The sequence below is a fragment of the Rhipicephalus sanguineus genome, chromosome 1 (assembly GCF_013339695.2).
Source record: "Rhipicephalus sanguineus isolate Rsan-2018 chromosome 1, BIME_Rsan_1.4, whole genome shotgun sequence".
NCBI classification, from domain to species: domain Eukaryota; kingdom Metazoa; phylum Arthropoda; class Arachnida; order Ixodida; family Ixodidae; genus Rhipicephalus; species Rhipicephalus sanguineus.
The window spans coordinates 110,363,842-110,388,059 of NC_051176.1; the positions used below are offsets into that span (position 1 = coordinate 110,363,842).

The 24,218-nt window shown below is 44.6% G+C and overlaps 1 protein-coding gene across 3 annotated transcripts in view; it reads right to left on the reverse strand.

The window, feature by feature from the left end:
* The window catches only part of LOC119395880 (26S proteasome non-ATPase regulatory subunit 5), a 53,425-nt gene extending 29,345 nt beyond the window's left edge, over positions 1-24,080 (reverse strand). For all 3 annotated transcript variants that reach the window (XR_005184354.2, XR_007416117.1, XM_037662887.2), the window contains exons 1-5: positions 23,872-24,080; positions 19,058-19,202; positions 13,240-13,482; positions 1,840-2,092; positions 1,529-1,717 (exon numbers count right to left, since the gene is read on the reverse strand). Coding sequence is in view for 1 of the 3 variants with exons in the window: in XM_037662887.2 (XP_037518815.1) it covers positions 1,529-1,717; positions 1,840-2,092; positions 13,240-13,482; positions 19,058-19,202; positions 23,872-24,053 (1,012 nt within the window). In the remaining 2 variants the exon portion in view is untranslated. The remainder of the gene's footprint in view (positions 1-1,528; positions 1,718-1,839; positions 2,093-13,239; positions 13,483-19,057; positions 19,203-23,871) is intronic.
* Positions 24,081-24,218: the final 138 nt, after the last annotated feature.

The following is a 24,218-nucleotide window of genomic DNA, read 5'->3' on the forward strand; positions in this document are numbered from 1 at the left end:
TGTCGTTTATGCAAAGTTACAGGCTTGACAGATGCACAGATTGCCTCGAACTGCCCACTTGGCTTTCCACAATTACTGGTCATACTGTGTGTGATGTCAGCCTGAGCAAAGAGACTGAAGCGACGAAAGTGCCGGCAAAGGTGTTCGGGGATGCAGTGTTCGGGGATGCACTAACCACTGCAGCCTCGAGAAAGCAGTGATTTTGTTTGCTTCGACAGCTCCCCACTGGTGCCCTTGACATTAGAAAGTTTTAAGGCCAGTGCATTTAGAATTATGCCACTGCCAAAAATTCACATCAGCAAAGAAGCAGAATACATTTGTTTATGTTATGTATTTGCCTGGTTTATTGAACCGAATTGAATTTATTGACATAAAACAATTTGCAAAAATGTAATAGTTGCAGAAATGCATCTGAATCCCTAGCCCAAGGCTAGTTGAGATTCCTTTAAATGTAATTATGAAAAAAGAGCATGTCACTAGCAAAACAATAAGTATCCAAACAAAAATGTTTTACTAACGTTATAACATTTTAAAAACTAATTATATAAAACATTATGTATGTACAAAGCATAGCCATTGATTATACATAAGGACAAAAAAAGAAGCAATAAGTATATGTACAAAAATAATTTGCTGACATTATAACACTTTGAAAGCTAATTATAACATATTACGTATGTACAGAACATAACCATTAATAACTCCACCTAATTATCTCTCCACCATCAGATGGCACCAGCTGTCCAGGCCATTCAGGTTTGTGGCTATGGTAATCAGGCAAAACACTGATGCTAGGAAGTTTGTGGACAAACTAAAACTCTCTTATACTGTTATGGGAAGAATGCATAAGCTTGTGGACAGCAGCGGTTAATGTCGCGGTGTTAGGATTGATGAAATTTAATGCAAGCAAAGTACAAGCCACCTTTTGCACAATGTGCAGCTTACTGTACACAAACAGACCCGGTATATATTATGCAAAGAGTTTCCGTATGGTAAATCAGCACCGCTAAAGGATCTTCTTCAACCAGAGGCATGGCACAAATGGTGCGGCGTGGTCACGTTTCTGCTGAGTGTCTGCTTTTCGCAGCTTTCACATCTTTCATCCTCTGCCTCCCCACTGGCCGGATGAACATGCCTTGCAGGACTGCCGGCTTGTGCCCCTTAATACGTCACGCGACGACAGTACTGATCGGTTTTTCGCACAGATTTTACAGCATAGTGTGTCTGTTGAACCATGCTGGAATTTCACACCAGTTAAGAAAGCAAGGTTTTGTGATTATAGCATGCACGGAGGCCAAAAATAAGTTAAATGACAATAATATGCACGGTAATAATCGTAGCCTTCCAGCGAGGTATCTTTTACAACCGCTCACTACATCAGTATATAAAATTTTACGTGTGCGCATTTTTCTTTCTTCTTTTTTTTAAAAGTTCATTCATCGAATATTCAATCTGGCCTTGTGGATCACACGCAGTTAAAATAGTGAAGAAATGCACCCTGTTTAACGCCTTCATTGGCAGCACCCACCGTGTGACTGAAGGACGCGTTTTCCTTGTATGGTGGAGCTGATGATGCCTACTGTTTCAGCAGCAACCACCTGGAATGCCGGGTCATCACTCTGAACACTATCGAAGATAAATCCCAACACTTGAGGGTAATCAAGTAGCAGCCGCTGTGGACTGGTCACGCCCATGCTACCAAAAAACTTGAGTACTCCTGAAATAACATTACAGCACTGTTAGAACATGCTGATGTACCATTGTTCCAATTTTACTAGCTTGCAGTTTCGAAAATGCCTATCCATGCAGTCAGGCTGCAGTGATCAAAACAACACAAACCTGGGCCTAGAAAGTTGCCAAGGGGGTCGGAACCAATGTTTAGAGCCTTCTGACGGAGCTTGGATATGATGCCAGTTCGCTCAAGATAATCCAAGCCATGGCTGCAAGACACAAGGTCAGTCAGCACTTCCAATGCATTCAACTGAACTAAGACATCATTCTTGTCCATTTCCTTCACCAGCCTCTCCAGATAGCCACTCTCTGAAAGCCGTTCAAGGTTTTCAGGAGAAGCCCTTGCCACTTCCACGAAGACCTGCAATAAGTATAAAAATGGTAGAAGGCAAAGCATCAATAACATTAATGGTTGGTTGCTTGGTTGGTAGGGTTTATTGTCTAAATGCAACTCTGGCTCTGAGAGACACTGTAGTGGAAGGGCTCCAGATAATTTATCCCCTGGGGTTCTTTAACATGCACTGAAATCGCACGGTACATGGGCCCCTTGCATTTTGCCTCCATCAAAAGACAACTGCTGCTGCCAGGATTGAACACGCTTCTCTCGGGGGAGCAGCTGAGCACCGTAACCACAAGGCCACCGTGGCAGCTGTTAATAATAATAATAATAATAATAATAATAATAATAATAATAATAATAATAATAATAATAATAATAATAATAATAATAGCAACAGCTGAACTAGATTTCTTTTTTCCATGTTTCAGTGGCTCTTCCATCTTGGGTAAAAAAAAAAGAACATGGGGTTTTACGAGCCAAAACCACAATATGATTATAAGGCATGCTGTAGTAGGGGGCTCAGGCTTAATTTCAACCACCTGGGGGTCCTTTAACCTGCACAACCTGCACCTAAATCTTAGCACACCAGTGTTTTTGAAGCTCGTCCTCACCTAAATTATACCTGCCAACCTAGGGATTACTAAAATCATTAAAGGGACACTAAAGGCAAATATTAAGTCGACATTGATTGTTGAAATAACGGTCCAGAAACCTCGTAGTGCTACTTTTATGGCAAGGAAGTGCTTATTTTGAAATAAAATCGCGTTTTAGTGGTCCGCATAGCGTTAGCGCACTTCAAATCACCCGCCTGGCCTGAAAGCGGTGTTTCTCACATCACTGCTGCCGTGCCCAACGTTGCCCGCCTTTACTGCGCGGCGGCGTGCACTGGCGGTGTGTGCCATTCGGGCATCCGGCAACATCACATGCATGCGGCATTTTGTCGAACTTTCTGTCAAAGTGACTTTCACGAGCGCGCAAAACACACGCAGCAGTACGCAATACCGAAACTACCACTGAGACGCAACCGCGTGAGCGAAGCAGGGTGCCAGGCGAAGCACAGTTCGGCGAAAATGGAACCTTTGAACCACACGCGCCGTTCCCCATGGCAATGCCAAAGAGGTTCTTTTTTCCATGAATCAAACAGAAACGAACAAGCAGCATTTTATTACATCTCTTGATGCATGGAAGGTTCTTTTTTTATTGGTTAGTTTGATTATGAGTGATTAATTGTAGTCGAACTCTCTCACATCATCGGGATCATTTCCAAAGTATGCCTCTCGTGGCACTCATCGTGTGATACATTTAGCTTAATTTCTTGGTAAGTAGGCCACTGTTGTTGATAATATTACCGTTTTAGACGTTGTCATACATTGAGCTTTCACTCTGACATAAATTGTTATTAGCCTTTAATGTCCCTTTAAGTTCACCGTGAAAAAAGAGGAGCTTAGTTTTCTTTTTTTCCCCAGGTAGCGCCCTGCGAGTGGTGTAGCCTATGAGATTCATCTTTATCTCAAATGGTCACATTAAAGGGTCCTTGTGACACTTTTTGAACATACTCAGAAAACAGTGCCAGTTGGTAGTCAAGTTGCAGCAGTGTTTGTTCAAGGGCTAGTTAGTACATGTTAATTCGAACAAAAAAGCAGCGTGAAGACTGGACACAGGAGAAGGAGTCCACAACAACACAGCACTCGTGTTATGTTCTCCTTCTCATGCGTCCAGTCTTCACGCAGTTTTTTTTTCTCCTCTCAGAAGTCAAGGCTCCTGTGAACATGCGAGCCAAATATAGCATTGCATGAAGCAGGGAATTTAAAATTTTGTTTCACAGACAGCCAAAAATTGCTCGCTCTCCTCCAGCAAACTACGCAGTTGAAGCGATGGACACCCCCACTGACTAATTTCGTGATCACAAAGTATTCTCAGCAAAATTTATGTTGATTATCTTAAGTTCATCTGTGGTTGGCAATGTGACACCTCTGCTGCTCTGACGTAGGCTGTGGGATGGTGCTATCGTATGACTGTGGCAATGACAGAAATCTTCCCAGTTTACCACGTGTTAGCCTTCCGATTCCATGCCATGGTACAACGAAACACCCCGTAATATGTCAGGTCACAAAATCGCAGGTTTGTCTGATGATGGTTACAATGTTGATAATATGCTCAATGAAATACAATCAATAGATGCAAGGGCATGCATGAAATGGAGCAGAAGACATGTGGTGTTTACCATCATCACCACTTTGGTGGTCCACGTGATGTTGCCATCCCGTGACACTCCTGTTTCATCAGGTCTCCCACCTCTTGTTTGTTTGTTTGTTTGTTTATGTTGGGTTTTATGGCGCAAAAGCGACTAAGGCTATGCTGCGCCAGACACACGGTGATAAGAAAAGAGAAAAGCTATAGTCAAAGTACACTATGATCTATGTGCTTGGAGATGACAAATGGGATATGATGAATGGTGTAGCGTGGCTGTAGAGAGGCCTAAAATGACTCGCTGCATAAGCGCGTAAAATATGTATATACTATAAAATTATGGGCGCGATGCGTGGGATTGTCAATGTATTTGAATGGTGCACGAGGTTATCATGGTGAAACTGTAACGGCGTTTACGTAGCACTACTGCTCTGCCCGTGTCCTTATATCCAAGGGCCGGGAGGCCAGTGCCTGATTTAAAAATACCTGCCGCAGCAAGGGTCTCTCTGGCGAGGCCGTGCTGCAGGTTGCATTAGTTAGACTGCTATTATGGCGAAGGTGGTACAGTCTATCATAATTACAGTTTGTTTAATAATTCTGCTTCCTCTAAGAAGGTGATCACATTAGCCAAGGGTATTAAAGGCTCATCATCAAGGAGTAGCATCGGGTGAAATGGAATGCTTAACTTATAAAACGTATGAAAATGTTTTTGTCTGAGCGTTTCCAGATGTGGGCAAGCTATTAAAGCGTGTATTACTGTTAGTTCCGCGTGACATTTACTGCATGTTGGTGGTTCTTCGTCTCTCAGCAGATAGTTGTGTGTGACGTGTGTATGGCCTATTCGTAGTCGGCACAGGACCACTTCAATAAAACGTTCTTGGTGAAAACACGTCTTCCATTCACCAAGGACAGGTTTAATTAGATGAAGCTTGTTGTTCTGTTGTGATTTCCATTGATGCTGCCAATGTGAGGTGATGGCTCGGCGAACTGCATGAATCCCATCCCTAACAGGTATGTTGATCTTTGAGTGATGCATGTGGTTTGCCGTTGCAGCTAATTGGTCCGCTCTTTCATTACCTGGAATACCAACGTGGCTCGGGACCCAACAGATGCGTATGGTGTGGTCTTCGGGCAGGTAAGAAAGGATATTTAGAATATCACCTGTAAATGGCTCATACTGGGATTGAGGATTTAGGGCTCTGAGAGCACTTAAGGAGTCTGTAAAAATGACTGCTTTTTTATGTTTTGAGCTAGTAATATTTCTTACTGCCATCAACAAGGCATAGCATTCAGCGGTGTAGACAGAGACGAACTGCGGCAGTCTGGCTACTTGCTCGTGTGTTCCTCCTACAACGCTGCTTCCAACATACGCAGACGTCTCAGAACCATCCGTGTAAAATTCTTTGTAAGTGTGGTACGTTTCTTGTAGCGTGCGGAATTCCTGCAGTATATGTTCACGTGGGGTGTATTGTTTTTTTATATGTGTTAGTGAAAAGTCAAGGTGTTTGGAGAAGTCATTCCAGGGAGCCAGTCTAGCTGGTCTTCTGGCAACGGAGAGTGCTTCATTGGGGACATTTAGGGTGTGAAATTTGTCCTCAAATCTCAGTATTAATGGTCTAATGGCGTTTGGCTTATTCGTGTAGTGTAGTCGTTGGTTAGAGCATGTGATAATGTTGTAGCATATATGGTCTGGTGAAGAACGAACTCTGAGGACATATGTACACATCAGTTGCGTTCTCCTGTACTCCAAGGATGGTTCGTTACTTTCAGAGTACAAGCTAGGAATGGGCGAGGTCCGGTAGGCACCTGTTGCTAGGCGTATCCCTTTGTTATGAACAGGGTCTAGGCGCTTGAGGTACGAGTCTCTTGCAGAACCATAGATAATGCTACCGTAGTCTAGTTTACTACGTACCAACGAACGATAGATGTGTAGGAGGCATTTACGGTCGGAGCCCCAGCGCTTTCGGGACAAGACTTTGAGGACATTAAGAGCTTTATTGGCTTTGACCTTCAGATGATTAATGTGTGAAAGAAAGTTAAGCTTCTTATCAAATACTACACCCAAAAACCTTTGTTCCTGTTTTACTGGCAATATTGTTTCGTTTAGTTTAAGGACGGGGTCTGGTTGCAAGCCTCGTTTGTGAGAGAACGCCACGGCAACAGTCTTTTCCTCTGAAAAGCGGAAGCCGTTTTTGTTAGCCCATTGGATTAGCCTGTTTAGTGCGATTTGAGTCTGTCGTTCACACGTCGCCATGTTAGCTGACCGGCATGCTATCTGGAGATCATCGACGTAAAGTGAGTGCATAAGAGTGGATGGTATGACCTGGTTCACAGAGTTCATTTTGATGACAAAGAGGGTTGTGCTTAAGACACAGCCCTGAGGCACACCGTTTTCCTGAGTAAATGGACGTGAAAGCGTTGAGCCTAAACGAACTTGAAACGTTCGGTCTGATAGAAAGTCGGACAAGCAGTTGAGCATCCGTCCGCGGATTCCTAGATCCGCCAGGTCTTGTAAGATGCCATATTTCCAAGTTGTATCATAAGCCTTTTCAAGATCGAAAAACACTGCTAAGCAGTGCTGCTTGTACAAAAAGGCTTCTCGAACTATGTGTTCAAGGCGAACGAGGTGGTCGGTAGCTGAGCATCCTTTCTTATAGCCACACTGATGGACATTTAATAAGTTATCGGTTTCGAGGACGTATGTTAGCCTAATGTTAATGATGCTCTCGTAGGATTTTGCTATGCAACTTGTGAGTGCTATGGGCCGGTAGCTGGTTGGTAAAGTAGGATCTTTTCCAGCTTTCAAAAAGGGAATGATGATAGCTTTCTTCCAATTTGTTGGCATTCTTCCAGTCTCCCATATAACGTTAAAGAAGTGCAACAATGTCTTCACCGCTTCCTGGGACAGATGGGCGAGCATTTGGTAATGTATTCTGTCTGGACCGGGTGCTGTTTTCTTGCCCTGCGAAAGTACACTGTTCGTTTCCTGAAGGGTTAAGGGGGCATTGTATGGTTTGTCCTTAAAACCAGTTGTGGGAAGCTTTTGTTTTTCCATTGACTGTTTGTGTTTTAGGAAGGCTGTCGAATAGTTGGCTGAGCTCGAAATAGTGCAAAAGTGCAGTGCTAGTAAGTCTGCCTGTTCGTCTAAGGTTGTCTGCATACTAGGAGTTGAAAGAATGGGGATGGTATATGAACTATAGTTGCCGGTAAACTTGTGCACCTGATCCCACATTCTTTTAGATGTGATGGAGCTGTTTATAGATGTGATGGAGCTGTTTATAGATGAGACGTATTTCTTCCAGGACACTTTTTCAGCCTGCCTGCGGATAAATCTTGCCTTTGCCCTTGCCTTTCTAAATGATACGAGGTTGTCTTGTGTGGGGTATCTACGAAAAATGCCCCAGGCCTTATTTTGCACTTTCTTAGCCTGTGAGCACTCCCTTGTCCACCAGGGTTTAAGTTTCTTATTTAAGACGCCGGAGGACTGTGGGATAGATTGTTCGGCTGCTGCGAGTATGCATGTAGTGATTGCCTCATTCATCTCATCGATGCTTAAACCTTGAAGCACCTCTATTTCTAGGGCGGCTTTTTCTGTGAACAGCGCCCAGTCTGCAAGATGTAGTTTCCAACGAGGTGGTCTGGATGGAGTAGTAGGAAGGGTTTGTGTGAGTTTTATGACAGCAGGCATGTGGTCACTGCCATAAACATTATCTATGACGCTCCATTTAAAATCACAAATTAGCGATGGCGAGCACATTGCTATATCCAGGCAACTCGTAGCTCCTGTGCTTGGGGAGCAGTAGGTGACGCTACCAGTATTTAAAAGACATATGTCATTGCTGAGGATAAAATCTTCGAGGATTTGTCCTCTGATGTCAGTTGTACTGCTTCCCCAGAGCGTTCCGTGCGCGTTAAAATCCCCTGCTAGAACAAATGGTTCAGGCAGTTGGTCCAGAATGTGCTCTAAATCCTTAACAGTAAAATGCGTATGTGGAGGAATATAAACGGAACATATGGTGACAGTTTTATTAGCTAAAATAGTGGCGGCCACGACCTCAATGTGACTGTTGACTGTGATTTCTCGTGCTGCGATGCCGCTTTTGACGATTATCGCCACACCGCCAGACAACCGGCTAGCGTGAACGCGGTCGCGCCGCACTACAGTGAACCCTTTAAGAAAGTTTGTGTGTTTTTCTCCTAGATTGGTCTCCTGCAAGCATATGGCCACTGGAGAAAATCTATTTAGCATTTCTTTTATGTCACCTATGTTATGAAGGAGTCCTCTGCAATTCCAATGGAGAATAAAAGGCATCTTGAGAATAAGAGTTTACATAAAAGGAAGTTAGAGGTGAATAAAAGATGTGGAAGCTTGAGGTGACATGTCTAAAGATAATGTGGTTGTAACAAAACCATAACCTTTGAGGTTATGGAAATGCAAGTTTGTTTATTTTACAGGGCCTTTTTGAGGCCCTGTAATTAGGGTTTTTTCCTTTTTGGAGCGGTCGAGCGAAGCTCGCCGCTCCCTAGACGCTGCCTGCAGCGACTGGCTCGCGGTAGTGTCCATAGCCTCCGGGGAAGCGTTGGACAGTCGCTCTAACGAGCGTTCCGTGCGCCTTCTGGGCTTCGTCTCAGACGACGAAGCCTTCGACGCAACTGTTCCCGAGGTCGATGGGACCCCCACCGCTTGCCCCCTGCCCTGGCTCGGGCCAGTGCATGTCGGGGCCTCCGGTGTGGCCGTCTTGAGTGGGGGCAGAGCAGCCTTGGCTGCATCCACCCTGGGGGCGAGTGACGGTCGCTCCAGTACGCTACGCGTAGCTTGGGCGGCCGCCTGGTGCCGTTGTGGTGCTGCCCCCTGTTGCACCACTTCGGCGAAAGATTTTCTAGGAAAGTATGGAGAAACACGATGCCTTGCTTCGCGGAAACTGATGTTGTGTTTGAATTTGATGGTGATAATTTCTTTTTCTTTCTTCCATGCTGTGCAGGATCTGGAATACGCCGCGTGGTCCCCATCGCAGTTTGCGCAGTGGACTTCGGCATTGCAGTCATCGTCTGTGGAGTGTCCCGTGGTACCGCACCGTGCACAGGTAAGCTGCCCACGGCAACTCTGCGAAGCATGGCCGAATCGTTGGCACTTGAAGCAGCGCCGCGGATTTGGAATATAGGGTCTTACAGGAAGTTTGAGATAGCCCGTTACTATTTCGTCGGGCAGTGTGCAAGAGTTGAACGTTAGTATTATATGCTTAGTTGGAATTTCTTTGTTGTCTCTCCTCATTTTGATACGCTGTACCTGTATCACGTTCTCATCTTTCCAGCCCGCCAGGAGGTCGCTATCGGTGAGATCCATTAGGTCGTCGTCTGAGACGACACCTTTAACAGTGTTCATGGTTCGGTGGGCGGTGACGGTGATGGGTTTGTCCCCAAACGCTGTGAGGTTTGTCAATTTCAGGAATTGTGACTTGTCTTTTAACTCGACTAGAAGGTCCCCACTTGCCATCTTGGTGGCCTTGTAGCCACTTCCGATGGTCTCAGTGAGGCACTTCGAAACAAGAAACGGTGAAATGTTTCGCGCTTTCTTCTCTGTGCTTTCACAGTGTATGACATGATACTTTGGAAAAGAGTCTTCTTTCTTCGATAAGAACTGAACGGTTGCATCGTTGCGCCCCCTTTTATGGGGACGATCTGCTGAGAAAGGGTTAGGTGAGCCCATGAATAAGTTGTGTCTTCGGTAACAATGCCAGCCACCCACCATCGAGCCCAACAAGGGGACACGACAGAGGCTGTGGTGTATCACGCCCTGCCCTGCCAGCTGTACATTATCACTATAACCGAATATGGTAACCCAAGGTTGGAATACCACACAGGGTTAACCCTCGCCGCCCAGAGAATGGAAGTAAATTGAAGAGAGGAGATGACAGGAAAGATTAAAAGTGAGAGGGAAAGACGAAGATGAGGGGAGAGAGAGACAGGAAAAGGCGACTGCCGATTTCCCCTAGGTGGGTCAGCCCAGGGGCGCCGTCTACGTGAAGCCGGGGCCAAAGGGGTGTGTTGCCTCTGCCGGGGGGCCTTAAAGGTCCAATCACCCGGCGTCGGCTCAACCCCCAGGATCCCCTTTTCCCCGGACACGGCAAAGCCGCGCACGGCTAGGCGTGGGAGGGGGTCGAAACCCCCCCGTTAGCCGGGTCCGTGGTGTCGCTACACACCAAACGCCTGCTTGCGCAGACGCCCCTGCGGGGAGGTCTCCCACCTCTATTGGTGGGATTTTTGAAATCGTAAACTATATCATATAAATTGCGAAATATTAAATTACTGGGGACACAATTGTGCACATGTCGGTCACTATCATGGTCCCCGATAAACAGCCTTCTACACAAGATAATAAAATTATCATCAAAGATATTGGTGTATAAACTTCTTTAAGGAGCCCCATATCCCTCCAAGTTTGAAAGTTTGTTCTATACAGTGGCAGCTTTGTACTCATCTACAATAAACCCACGCAGAATGAAAACCTTATCTTCCCTCTTCTTTTACTTAGTCGTTCAATGATTCACCTCTAGAAAATGTGTCTGAATACAAATATCTAGGTCTTGTATTTACTAAGGATCTGTCTTGGTCATATCACACTGAAGTCATGTGTAACCGTGCCTTTAGAAGGCTAGGGTACCTAACACAAGACTCCTTACTTATAAAACCCTGGTTCGTCCAATACTCGAGTACAACTTTGTCATATGGAACCCTCACAAAATATCTGACATCAAAACAATTGAATCTGTCCAGAAGAAAGCAATACGCTTTATATATCGCCGCTATGACAGGTATTTTTCACCTTAGTTCTCATCTTCATAGTCTTCAGCTTACTAGCCTCCGTTCTCGTCGTCACGTTGAATCTTTGAAGTTTCTTTACACTCTCATTCACTGTCCACGATTTCCTTTACTCAGCAACTATATTACACCCGCTAAACCAACATCCACCAGACATCATCATGAGCTGAACATGTCTCCTTTTAATCACCAAACTAATGCGTATAAGTACAGTATTTTTGTCCGCACTATTGATATAGGGAGTGTTGTACTCGGCCATGTTAAAATCTTTACCACTTGATGAATTCGTTTTGTACATTACTAACTATTGATCTTCATGTTCTGTACATTTTGTGTTGTATTGCAATTTTTGTATTCTGCCTCCACCCCTGCAATAGCTCTTCAAAGCTGCAGTATGTTGAAATAAATAAATAAATACAAAACTACAATGTGCATGCACACACATTTGAAATGATGCTGTAATGGATATGTTACAAGCATCTCATAAACAATTACACAGCCAACGCAGTTCCTTCCTCATCTTTGCCGCCCTTCCCATAGGCACTTGCTCCTATTCTCTCTTCTTAAAAGTTATGACTTCCCCACAGCGCATTTCTGTCACAGTATTCTGTGACAGACATGGCCAACAATGATTGTCACAGTATTCCGTAAATAAAGTGCGTATTTATTTTAAAATGCATGAGATGTCAGATGTGGCCTGGGGCCCTTTGACGATGAAATAATTTATGATAAAAGCACAATAAAGATTTATAAAAATAAAACAAACTCAAGCGTGCTGCAAAGCCACTATGTGCATGCTTGCTCTTGCAATAACACAATGCCATATATACAGTGTGCCCCATAATTACTGTCATAAACCTTGCTCAGTCACTGTGCCTCCATCTGGTTCCTTTCTACAATCCCCCTGCTTTGTGTTTTAAGAAGTTTCACATTGGTTTGTGGACAATTCAGAACAGTATTGCATGCCCTAACCCACATCGATCTGCAATTATGCTGTCACTGATCAAGGCTCAACAAGCTCCCTCCAAGATCGCCAAGCTCTGAAGATTCACAGTAATAATGTTCAGTGGTTGCTTCCATGTTAAAAACTTGAAGACTGATACAAAAGCAGCTGTCCTATTCCTGCTGCCACTTCTCCCCTCTTGAAAATCGCAAGAAAGAAGATAGAATGCCAGCCACAGAGCTGCATCAGAAGCTTGGCCTTGGAATTAGAAGTGCTAGCTAGAACTGCCAGAAGTCAAACAACAACAACACAAGAGGTTCTCCTACAAGTTCCAGGAAAGATATACATTGGCAAATGTGCAGAGAAAGGGAAGATGGGCGAAATTCTGGCTGCTATTGGCGCTTGTCACCAAAAGGAAGTGGCTGACTGTTGTGCCACTCCACCACTGCTGCCATTGATGAGGAACTTTTCAGGGTTCCTGGAAGCCCACTACTACCCTCAGAACTCTTGTACACTTGCTCCAACACGAGACCTTTCCACAGCCCCATAACGGTATCTGCCATAGTTTGGAATGCGATAACCACCAAGGGTTGCACACTTCCTAGTTCTTGTGCTGTAAGACGCAATGATTGACACATACCTTCTAAAAATTCTAGAGCCTCATTTGCCGCTCTGGTCCCAGTCCCACTTTGGGGAGCAGTCTTGGACACTGCAGCAGAATGGCGCCCCGGTACACAAATAGAAGAACTGGTGTCGACCAGCATACCTGGCTTCATCCCATCTGAAGAAAAGCCAGCAAACTACCCTGGGACATAAATCGGTGAACATGTATGGGCTATTCTGGAAGAGAAGGCCCCCACCCATGAACACACCAGCGTGACAGACCTAAAAGTGTCGATGGACCAGGCTTGGAGAATGATTCCCCAGGAAACCCTACAGGCCTCGGCTGAAGCATACCCTGATCATTTAAAGACCATGATTCAAAGCCAAGAACAGACACAATGACTGAAATATTTTGTGTTGGATTCTGAAGATATCGCTGAAACATTCAGCAAAGAAAATGTTCGCAGGTTTTTCCCATTCCCAACTAAAGTATTAGGCATAAACTGTGTGACAAGTAATGAATGTGCGGCATATTGTAGTCTCACTAAACTTGTGAAATGAATTCTTGATAACACATGACAAACCAAATAGTTGGCAGAAAGCATAAGCTTACCTCAAACACTCTAAAGCAACACACATCACCACCATCCATAACGCTGTCCAGGACATGTGACACGGGGGGATGCAGCATGGAACTTAGTACTTCCTTTTCCCGTGTCATTTGTTTCAGCAGAATAGCACTCTGTTTCGATGACCAAAGGTCCTCACCACCGAGTAGCCTCAAAACAGATTCAAGGATACGGTGGTCATGAGCAAGCTGAGACAACATGGCATTGTCTTTCGAGCATCGAATCAGCTGCAACATAAAATGACATATTTTGCAGCAATGTTCACTTTGCATCGTAAGCCTTAGATAAAATCTGTAGAGCTTGAAGGAATAAAAACATGGATTACGAAGAGAGTACAAATCTCACCACCACCACTGCGATACCCCCAGCCTTCCTTGAAAGAAATGAACACGCAAGCAATACAGTTTGGCAATATCCTGGCTAAATACACTAATCAAAGATTGCACCTCTGCAAGACCTGTGCATCTACTATGACATACTAAGCATAGCATTTCTAGCCAGCACTTAATTTTGGGGGGCTAAACTGAAACAAAATATTTTGCTAAAGATATAATGAGGGCGTTTTTTTTTTTTTTATAAATAGCTGCCAGCCCACTTATCACAGTATGAGGCCTTCATTTCTTGAGAGTGCAGAAAACCATCAACTATATCACATTTTAATGCAAATGTTCAAAATTCACGCCAACTAAAGCAAGACTTCACATTTGAATCTGGTCTCCCTGTTATGTCAACATTATCAGAGGTGGCAGTCTCATGAAGTCACAGGTTGCTGATGTTTGCATTGTCCAGCCTGGTGCAGTGATCACAGGCAAAGGCCATGAAAGTGCTAAGAGCCCAGCTCTCAGAGGAACAATAGGCAAGAAGAGGGCCGGTTTACAGATACCATACGAAAGAAGTGCCACCAGAGAATCAAGCTTCTTATTCTTATTATTTTTCTTTTATGCCTGTAAATATTTTAATTTCATCACCCAACCTAACCCTCTGCTGTCCTCAGCTGCATCTCCAATCCCTTGGTATTCACTCTGTCACTCTCACTGACTACTGGTTATCTGTCCTACTACACATTACACGGCTTGTCCATGTCCTTTTTTTGTTTCATAATGTCATCTAGAATATTGCCTACACCCGTTCTCTGATCCAACTGGCCGTCTTCCCGCCTCTTAATGTCAGGCCTATCATTTTCCGTTTTATCACAAGCTGCATATAGTCATTAACTTTTTCTTGAGTTTCTTCGTTATCCTTGCGCAATGACACAAAAATTTTGGCCTCGCGTTTTTTTTGCTGCAATGTGTTGCTTGGGGCCTGTTAGTCATAACACAGCATTGTTTGCTTCCGCACGTGACAGATAATTAATTATAGGCTCCTCATTACCGACCAGTCTCAGTTTCGTTTTGAGAGAGCTCCAAAAACGACAAGCTGCCGGGTGCAACTATCACCACCTAGTGCGCGCAACACTCAACTATATCAGCACATAGAACTGTGACGCACTTCTGAAGTCCATTCGAACAGGCAACGGGACAGCAGTGTCGCCAAACACAAAACTTTCAACGCATGCGCCGCGGCCACGGACTCGCGAGCAGCCATCGTGTAGTAGTCTGCTGGAGAAAACGCGGCAAAAAGAAAAATGACGGCTATGACGTCATCATAACTTGTTGTACTGACTGCAGAGTGGCGACGTGAGGGAAATAGGGGGGTCACCGTGGGTCACTTTTGAGGGGGCGGTGCTCAATCATGCATGCAAACTTCAAAATTGATGTAAAATACCTTGCAAGCTATGTTGGCTGTTGTTATTTGGCAGATGATGTACGAATGTTCACGGGAATCGATCCACCAGGCTATCTCGGCCGCGAAATTTTGTGTCAGTACCCCTTTAAGTTTCTGTTCCATATCCCCTTCAGGCGCCTGAATATGTCTCATATTCGTACAACATAATTCCAAGGCACTCAATATTACATTCCAAAAAGAAAAAAAGAAGAAATTGAAGTAATATGTTGTTCTGGTTGAGTTTCAGTAATTGATTGTAAATTAGTTTGTAATTAATTATTTGATTATTCTGCAGTCAGTCATGTTCCATTATTACATAAAAAGCATGGCTGATCCCTCTGTCATAGGAATCGGTATAACACGAAAGTGAAACCTGTCTTCACAGACGTAATTGAGCGTTTGTTGTGCATTCTTTCGCCCCACGCGCGAAGGAATGAATGCTACAGCATCAAATTGTAATGTTATGCGAAGAACGGCAAGCCGCTCGAAACTTGCAATGCGCTGCTCAAGCAGAAAGGACACGGGGAACAAACATACACAGGATGAGCGCGAACTGTCACAGTTGTAACTTATTTCTGTGCGAGCAGCATGCTCCTTTCGCAAAAGCGGCCGCTGCAGTGAGCGTGGTGACCTTTGTGCTCTCAACGGAAACTTGCAGGCAGAGCGCAAGACGTACCAACCACCGAGATCACGAGATAAGCGCCCGCACGAGCGACCACGCCCTGTCGAGGCGGGCGCTAATCCGCGCGGGGGACGACTTTTAAAGTGCGCTCTTCGAGCCCTTCATGCCATCTCACTAGTGATAACGAAAACACGCTGTACCGCCGATCTCTGAGTACCGCCACCGGCAAATGGTGTACATAAATAGCTCGCCGTTAGCATAGCAGAGAACATGCCGTCTGTGGCGGAGTCGTTTCGTGCGGCGCGCTGGCGATCGAGAGGTCGTAAGTTCGATTCCCGGTGACGGAACTTTTTCTTATAGTTTTTTCTTTGCCATATGTTAGTCTTTATATTTTACAACGTCATATCCATGACGGAAATGCGTCAGTGGAGCCGTGGTGGACCCACGACCTCCTCTATAAACTTCCGACCTGCTCATGCCGCCGCTCCCCGTGTCGCCAGTTTTTTTGTACCTCCCCAAACTGCCACCGCACGCCACGGCGCCACAACTGACCCCCATCTATGCCCTCATGGCATCGCCAGCTTGCGACTTTGCGGGCTTCGCTATCGGTTGCTGCCTCCGCAGGGTGTGCTTGTTCGGAAGTTATTGCATGACATCAGTGACACGCGATGACCTCGCAGTGACTGCGCAATCAGAAGCAACATTACAGGCAACGGTAGCAGTACATTCCCCCAATGGTGCGCTGCTGCGTTTTCAAAGCTTTATGGTTTTTTTTTAACTCGTACCAGCCATGTACGCAGAGTTCCCGGTGCATCATTAGGCGACATCCCGATTTTCCTATGTATACATTTGTACGAGATACTACGAAGGCCGTCATTTCTGAAGAACGGGGTGTCGAGCGCTCTTGATAGCGACGAATTGCAAAACAAATATATCGCAGACTTAAACTGAGAGCGCGTTAAAGTAGCGTTGAGGATGAATGTGCAGAAGACAAAATAATACAATATGTTCAGCGAAAGAGTGTTCGTGACAGACAACTCGATACAAGAATCTGTAGAAGAGTACATCGAGGTCAAATATACCGGAACGCCTACTCATGTCTAGCAGATTTACCGAAGAATGAGAATGGGTGCATTCTTAACCCATGGCTGACAATACCACTGTCGCAGAAGAGGAGAGTGTACATTAACTATTCCAGTTTGCCAGTTCTAACATACATTGAAGAAACTTGGAGAGTGACAATGAAACTATTCAGAAGTTATGAACCACGCATGCAATGGAACGAAAAATGATAGGAGCAAAACCAGGGCTAGGCAGCAAGAGTATTTCAATAGTATTTGAGAGATACTTTTGAGTATCTGTATCTCTGTATCGAGATGAATTTGCAAAATGGTATTTTTATCTCAGTAGTGAAATATACTTGTACGATGTACGTATCGATCATATCGCAATACAACTAGTGCACGACACGGGTATCATATATCGTTACTTTTCCTTTGTCGGAACTGAACTCAATGTGTTCAAAAGGGGAAAGGAAGACTTTTTTTGTCCTAATCCAAGCAAAGGCACACCGCCGGTCTGTGACACAGTGCGGGCAGCGAAGGGTTCCCCACGCGTGCAGAATGGCCCATCTCATCAAAATTAAGCGTCCGACGCCGCTGACGGCACAATTGCGGAAGCAGCTATTGCCATCCAGTGCCGATTAAAGTATACTGTCTCTTGCGGCAGCTGTCGCACCACAAAATGTTTTTTCCGGGCTCTAAGCCATTTCGCGAGTTTTAATTGTGTTGAGGTTTAACCGATGCTGTATAAATTACAGCCTATTTGAGTATAGCTGCTGTTCTAAAGTGCAATTAACGCACCAACATTTTCAGCAAAACAGATCTGATGTCTAGAATAAATGTACTCTCTTGTATTTGCATTCTTGTATCTGTATTCCTGTAACTGTATCCTGGTATACTTTTTTTCGTCTTTCTGCGAAAGCATTTCGGAAATATCCCGTTATGTCAAAAACACATATGTATCTCAGAACCTGTGCTTGAGGATCCCAGCACATGTATTTCGATATTTCGATATGTGTATTTAGGAATACTTTTCTGTGTATCTCTGCCCAGCCCTGAGTAAAAGTAAAATATAGGAAGACAGGACAGTAGATGAAAAAATATGTGTAACTGATAGACTAGTTGATATTCGGGCGACTGCTTGCGTCGAATAGTGTTTCGTAGTCCTGCAGAAACTCGGCTTTAAGATGAACCCATCATCAGCCCTTGGACGAATTATTTTTGCATATACAGCTATAGAGAACGATAAGGTAGGGCACCATTGCACGAAATAACGCCAGGAATATAAGGACTGCATTCTGAAGGCCATTCCTTGTATATTATGTTTGATTTTTTTGTTGCCTACACGTTCCCGCTGCTCGCACGTAGATGGATACATAATGCAAAGGCCTTCGCGCGCTTAGATTTTGGGTCAGGTGGTCAACATTATTCAGGAGCCCTCCACGTACGGTGCTTCGCATAGCCAGAGTGTTTGTTGCTTTGAGACAGTAAAACTCTGTGAATCAGTCAGTCTAGACGCTAGAAACTCGAAAAAAGACGACAATTACGCGCTCACTAGTGCGCCAGGAACCCAAGACCAGCGTGCGCTCAATGTAAACGAAGCCGCTGCATCGTCTGCTATGGGGGTAAGTGCTGGCGGCACCTGGCGGCACTTTCGGTCCCTATCCGCAAGCTTTCAGGACCGCGCGCCGCCGTAGGGGGAGCACCGATGAGCAGGTCGTAAGTTTATAGAGAAGGTCGTGGGTGGACCCCGGCATAAAACACTTTCATGTTAAAAGAATCACATAGTACGCTCAAAATGCGTGCAAAGTTTGCACGCATTCATCCTGAGCAAAAAAAAAAAAAAACTTCTGACATTGGTCTTGGAACACAGCACACCAAATGGCCTGTTGAACATTGTAGTGCCATCACATAAGTGATCGACAACAGTCATATGCATTCAAAACGTATTGACTATGCAGAAAGTTCAATTCATCCTATGAGCAATGCATCTTGCTTTTTCTTAGCCACTAGTTCGAAGAACTGGCAAAAACAAGCTGCTTCCACATATGTGCACATTGTGCCTCAAGGGAATGTGTTAGTACCGGTGAAATGCAATGACTGTATACTCTCTGCTTTAGGGGCAGTGGTAAGTTCCAGTGATGGGACAAAAAAAGGACTGAACAAAACAATGAACAAAACAATAACACAAGGACATGGGACAATTGCTGTTAAATTAGTAATCATGATGTGTATCCATCACAGTTAGCCTTTTTTTTTCCAGTTTGGTAAATTAAACAAGCAGATGGCAATGACCAAACATGACGAGAAAATGGGGACATGCACAAGCAGTCACCTAATTATTTTATACACTACCTGGCGCAAGACGACTGCTTTCAGTGCCCCATCAGAAGTACTCAATGCAGTCACAAAGTGCTGCTTGTGAGCAGAAAGTAATGCAGATGGTGGAAACGCATCAAGCAGCTTCCCCAGCAGCTCACTAAGTTCATCTAAAGTATTCCTGCAAGCAACAAAAAAAAAAAAAAAGCAAAAGAAATATAATCACGTTGCACTGTACAAACAAAATACACAAATTCCAATTAGAACTAACAGACAAGAAAGCCAAGGAACAATACACAAATTCTGACACTGGAACATGGAAGCCAACAACAATACCTGAGGACTCATCTCCCAACTGCTTTTTTTTACACTCTGAGAAGTAAGAGCGATACGACAATCTTGTCCATTTGGCCCTCAAGAAACAATACAACTAAATTCAATGTAAAGGTTTCTGCTAATTTGATGTGCTATATCTAAATGTAACATTCAATACAGCGACTTCAAAGGTTTAATGAGAACTAACAGACAATAATGCCAAGGAAAGTACAGGGGATGTTATTTGTAGTAATTAGGATATAAATGTGAAGAAAGTAAAGTGGACCTGCGACCTTCGAATAACGCATTATTCGAAGGTTGCAGGTTCGGTCCCTGCCGGCGGCAAGTTATCTTTTCGTCCACTTTACTTTCCTAATTACTACAAATAACATCCCCTGTACTTTCCTTGGCATTATTGTCTGTTAGTTCTCATTAATATTGTGTCTAACAAAGAAAAACAAGCCCTTAAAAGTCATCTTGTTTCCTACTTTAAAGGTTTCTCCTATGTAAATGCACATGTTTTGTAGCAAAGTTCTATACTTTACCATAGACGACACAAAAGTAGTGTCACACATGGATAATAACTTTTCTTTTTCTGAGAATGTGGGTGAAGAGAGAGAGAAAAATAACATTTATTTTAACCGTCGAGAATGACGGGGGAGGAGGCTTTGGCCTCTGCCCCCGTTCATCCCCCTAGCCGTCGGCCGGAATCCCTTGGGACTCTGCAGTGGTCAGGGTGAGACCGATGACTTTACGTTGTTCTTGAGTATCGTGGCTGCGTAATAAGGCCTCCCAGGATTCTTTGTTTCTGCTTGGATCGTTGTAGGAAGGGCAGGTCCAAACCACGTGCACTAGACCTGCAGTGCTATTACAGTGCGCACATATGGGATTAAACACTTCTGGGTGCCATTTACTGTACAGGTGAGGGTTTGGAAATATCCCGGTTTGAAATTTTCACCACATAATTTCCTCTTTTTTGTTCAGCTGTTTAGATGCCTCTGGATAGATCTTACAGTGGGATTTATAATGTGAGGTGATTTCATGGAACGTTCTTAGTTCGTCTCCTGTGGAGAGGGGTTGCTCGAGTGGAGGTGGCAAGTCAGTGGTGATTGACCGGAAAGTGAGCCCTCGGGCAATCATGTGCACCTTCTCGTTCCCCTTCAGACCTTGATGGGCCAGGGACCATATCAGTGCGATTTGCTCTGCAGGTACTGGTCCTTGTCTCGGAACTTTGGCGGCTGCAGCAGAGATCCTGCCCATATCATAGTTCTCAATGGCTGTCTTAGAGTCGCTAGCAATCACTCGTGTACCTTTTTGTGTTATTGCCAGAGCAATCGCAAGTTCTTCTGCTTCAGATGCGATTGTGTTTTTAAAGGTGCAGCACAAGGCCAGGTCCCCACTCTCGTGAACCATCACCGCTGTGTATGCTCCCCTTCTTTCGTATTCAGCAGCGTCCGTGTAAAGCACGTTGGACCGACCTTCAAGTCTGGCCTGCAGGGCTACAGCTTTTGCTTTGAGTCTGCCTTCGTGAAACACCGGATGCATGTTTTTCGGCAGCGGTGTAATTTTGAGTCTGTCCCTAGTTGATTAAGGTATGCTAGCTGTCTGTCTGGAACACTCCGTGGGCTTGAGCCCCAAGCGCTCCGTGATTTTCCTTCCAGTTTTACTTCTCAAAAGCCTTTGATGCTGTGACATCGTGGCGGCTTCTATGAGCTCATCCAAAGTATTGGAGACGCTCAGCCCAAGAAGTTTTACCGTAGAGGTGTTGGGGGGAAGCCCTAGAGCAGTTTTGATGCCTTTTCTTATAATGGCTTCAATTTTATCTTTCTCTGCTCTACCCAGTTTAACCCTTTGCGGTCCAAAACCTTTACTCACTTTCCGGCTCTAGCGGTCCGAAACTATTTCGCCACTTTCTGGCGCCGCGAAAAACACAAACTGTGGAAAAGAAACGCACAGGATATTTATTTTTGCTCCTGCATTCTGCAGGCAACTCTTGTAGCGATATTTGGGGAACGTATGATACCGCTCAAAGCATTCCCCTGCGTGCAGGCCAGGGTTATTACTGCAGGTTTCCACCGCCGCTGTCGTCGTCTTTGTCACTCACTTCTGTCGAATGACTCTCATCACTATCTCGTGGAGGCACGTAATTCGCTTCCTCCCTAATGTCATCCTCGCTTTCGCTAAAAGCACCACCGTAAAACACACGCGGTGAAAACGCGGCCATCTTTCTCAGCGAACCGCGCGCGCGAGTGGGTACGCTCTAGGCCCCGTGGTGAACATAGTGCCAATAGTGCTGCACCCTAGTGTAAAAAAAGTAAAATCTCAACAAAGAAACATCACTTATTCCTCAAGAGATGGCACTTCATGTATACAAAAAATGCGCGCGACTCGCAGTGAAAAGACAGCGAAATTTAAACCACGAACACCCTTGTCGGGCGGGGCCCGACAGCGGACCGCTACGGCCGTGTTGAGTAGTCGGGCGCTGCCCGACACCGGACCGCAAAGGGTTAAGATAAGGGGCAACGTATAGTGCACGGCTTATCATGAAAGCTTGAACCAACCTCAAGAAATGGGCTTCCTTCAACTCCACATTCCTGTCAGAATTGCGCTTAAGCAGGCGGCACGTCTGGTTCGCACTAGCTTCGAGTCTCTGGATAGTTTCAGTGTTTTTTCCATTTCCTTGTATGCGCAACCCTAGGGTTCTAATACTGTCTACGGTTGGCACAGCATTGCCATTCACTCATAAAGCAATATCACAACCCCTTCCAGGGAGATTGTTTCTTTTCCTTTTTTGTGATGGTAGAAAAAGAACCTCTGATTTTTCTGCCGTCGCTTCCCCTGTTAATCCACAGCGTCACATCGTCCGCGTATATGGTGTGATGCAGGTTTTCGAGTCCGTCCAACTTCTCAGGAAGCCCGATCATCGCTATATTAAAAAGAGTCGGAGAGAAAGACGGACCCTTGTGGCATCCCTCTGTTTCCCAAATTAATGTTTTCGAGCGACTATCCTCCCATGCTGATGGTGGCTGTGCGATTTGAGAAAATCTCTTACATAGTTTTATAAAAAAGAAAGAGAGGCACATGTGCCAAATGCATATTGTAAATATTACCTCATAGGCACCGATACTGAAACACAACAAACAGCAATTTTTTTAAGCAGCAAGCGCAATGCTGCTTGTACTCATGTCACCCGATAACTAGCCTGACATCAAAGTGTAGATGCAGTCGAATGCATAATTTCCTATTTTTCTATCTTTCGGACAACTTTTACTGCTTTTGACTCTTACAGCAGAATGGAGCTGAACTTGGCTGGTCAGTGCACGAAAGGGGATCAAACAGCACAACAATACAATGTAAGAGAAGACGATAGATAGCGCATTGTGCAGCATCCCATTTGTCGTCTTCCCCTACATCCCATTGTTTCACTCTTTCATCCCCTCCGACCACCTCTACAGCACACACACACACACACAAATAATATAAGCAATGCACAAGAATACCATGCTGGTTTAAAGCTAGAAGATTGAAGGTTACCAGAAGCACGATTGTACCATGAATGGTGACAAGACGGGAAAAAACAACCTTGGCGGTCCCTATGAACACGAATATTATACAGTTGCAGAACAGCATGACATGTGCTAATAATGGCAAATGTATGGCATGTGAACGTTATCGCGTTCAAATAATTACGCTCCGGCAGGCACTACTGAAAGTGACAAGAGGTTGTGAAATGCTGCACTCGTGTCGTGTATGCTACGGCGTAGAGCGAGTTCGTTGTTCGCCTTGCATCATCTGTCAGATTCACACATGAACTTTGTCTTTTGCAGCAATGCTTTTCCTAAGCGTCATTTGGCACTGTGATTGGCCTCCCTTGCTCCAAAACTCCTTTACGTGACATCAGACTGAACAAACATTCCAGACATTAGGCTATATTTGAAGCCAAAATCACTGACGTTCAAGAAAAACCACTGAGACACCAGCAGACGTACCTGGCTGTCACACCGCTGCTTAGTACGCCTCAGTACCTCGAGTACAGGTAACTATCAAATGGAACTGTTTGACGAATATAAGTCCTCGGATTCGGGTTTCTCATTATGATTCTTTGCGACTAACGTGCAGCAAAAATTATTGCTCTGAACACAGCCTAACCGGAACACAAGTTTTGACGCTGTCATTGAAACACTCGGGGTTTTTTTTTTTCGGTTTTTTTTTACCTGCCCAAATTTAATTTTCTCGCCTTAGCTTATACTAGCCTTCGCTTCCTTTACTTTTCTTTCTCTTATTATAGCCTCATAGCCGTACAACATTTTTAGCACGTTCACACTCGACAATACCGGTGTCACACGGTGCATTGCTGATCGCGATCGAGCCCGATCAGGATCAAACTTCTCAACATAGACTGGCTCCTTTCTGCAGCTTGAGTAAGGGAGCCAATCGCGATCTAAAAATTCGATCGGATTCAGGCACAATCGTGATCAAAAGTGGCCGAGTGACACCGGCATAAATAACGGCAGAGAAGAGAAACACATATTTACCCGTTAAACTTGCTAGAACAGCTGAACAAAGGGCTCAGGTCAAGGTCTTTCGATACGTTATAAATATTTTCTGCGCGCGTAGCGCTTAAAATCGCTTTCGCTTCAGCTAAGTTTTCGCAGGAGCTCCTTTCTGAAATGTCTCTCAGCAGTGCGGCAAGCACCACCTTCAGATCAGCCGCCATCTTTACCAATGATGCTAAGCAAGAAAAACAAAAGAGCATAGAGTTAATATACAGTATATTAACTCTATGCAAAAGAGGTTTGGTGGTTCGGTTTCGTAAATAATTAATATACGGCGCGTTTTATTTAATAATTTATAGCGCAAAAAATCTAGCTTCAAAAAAACT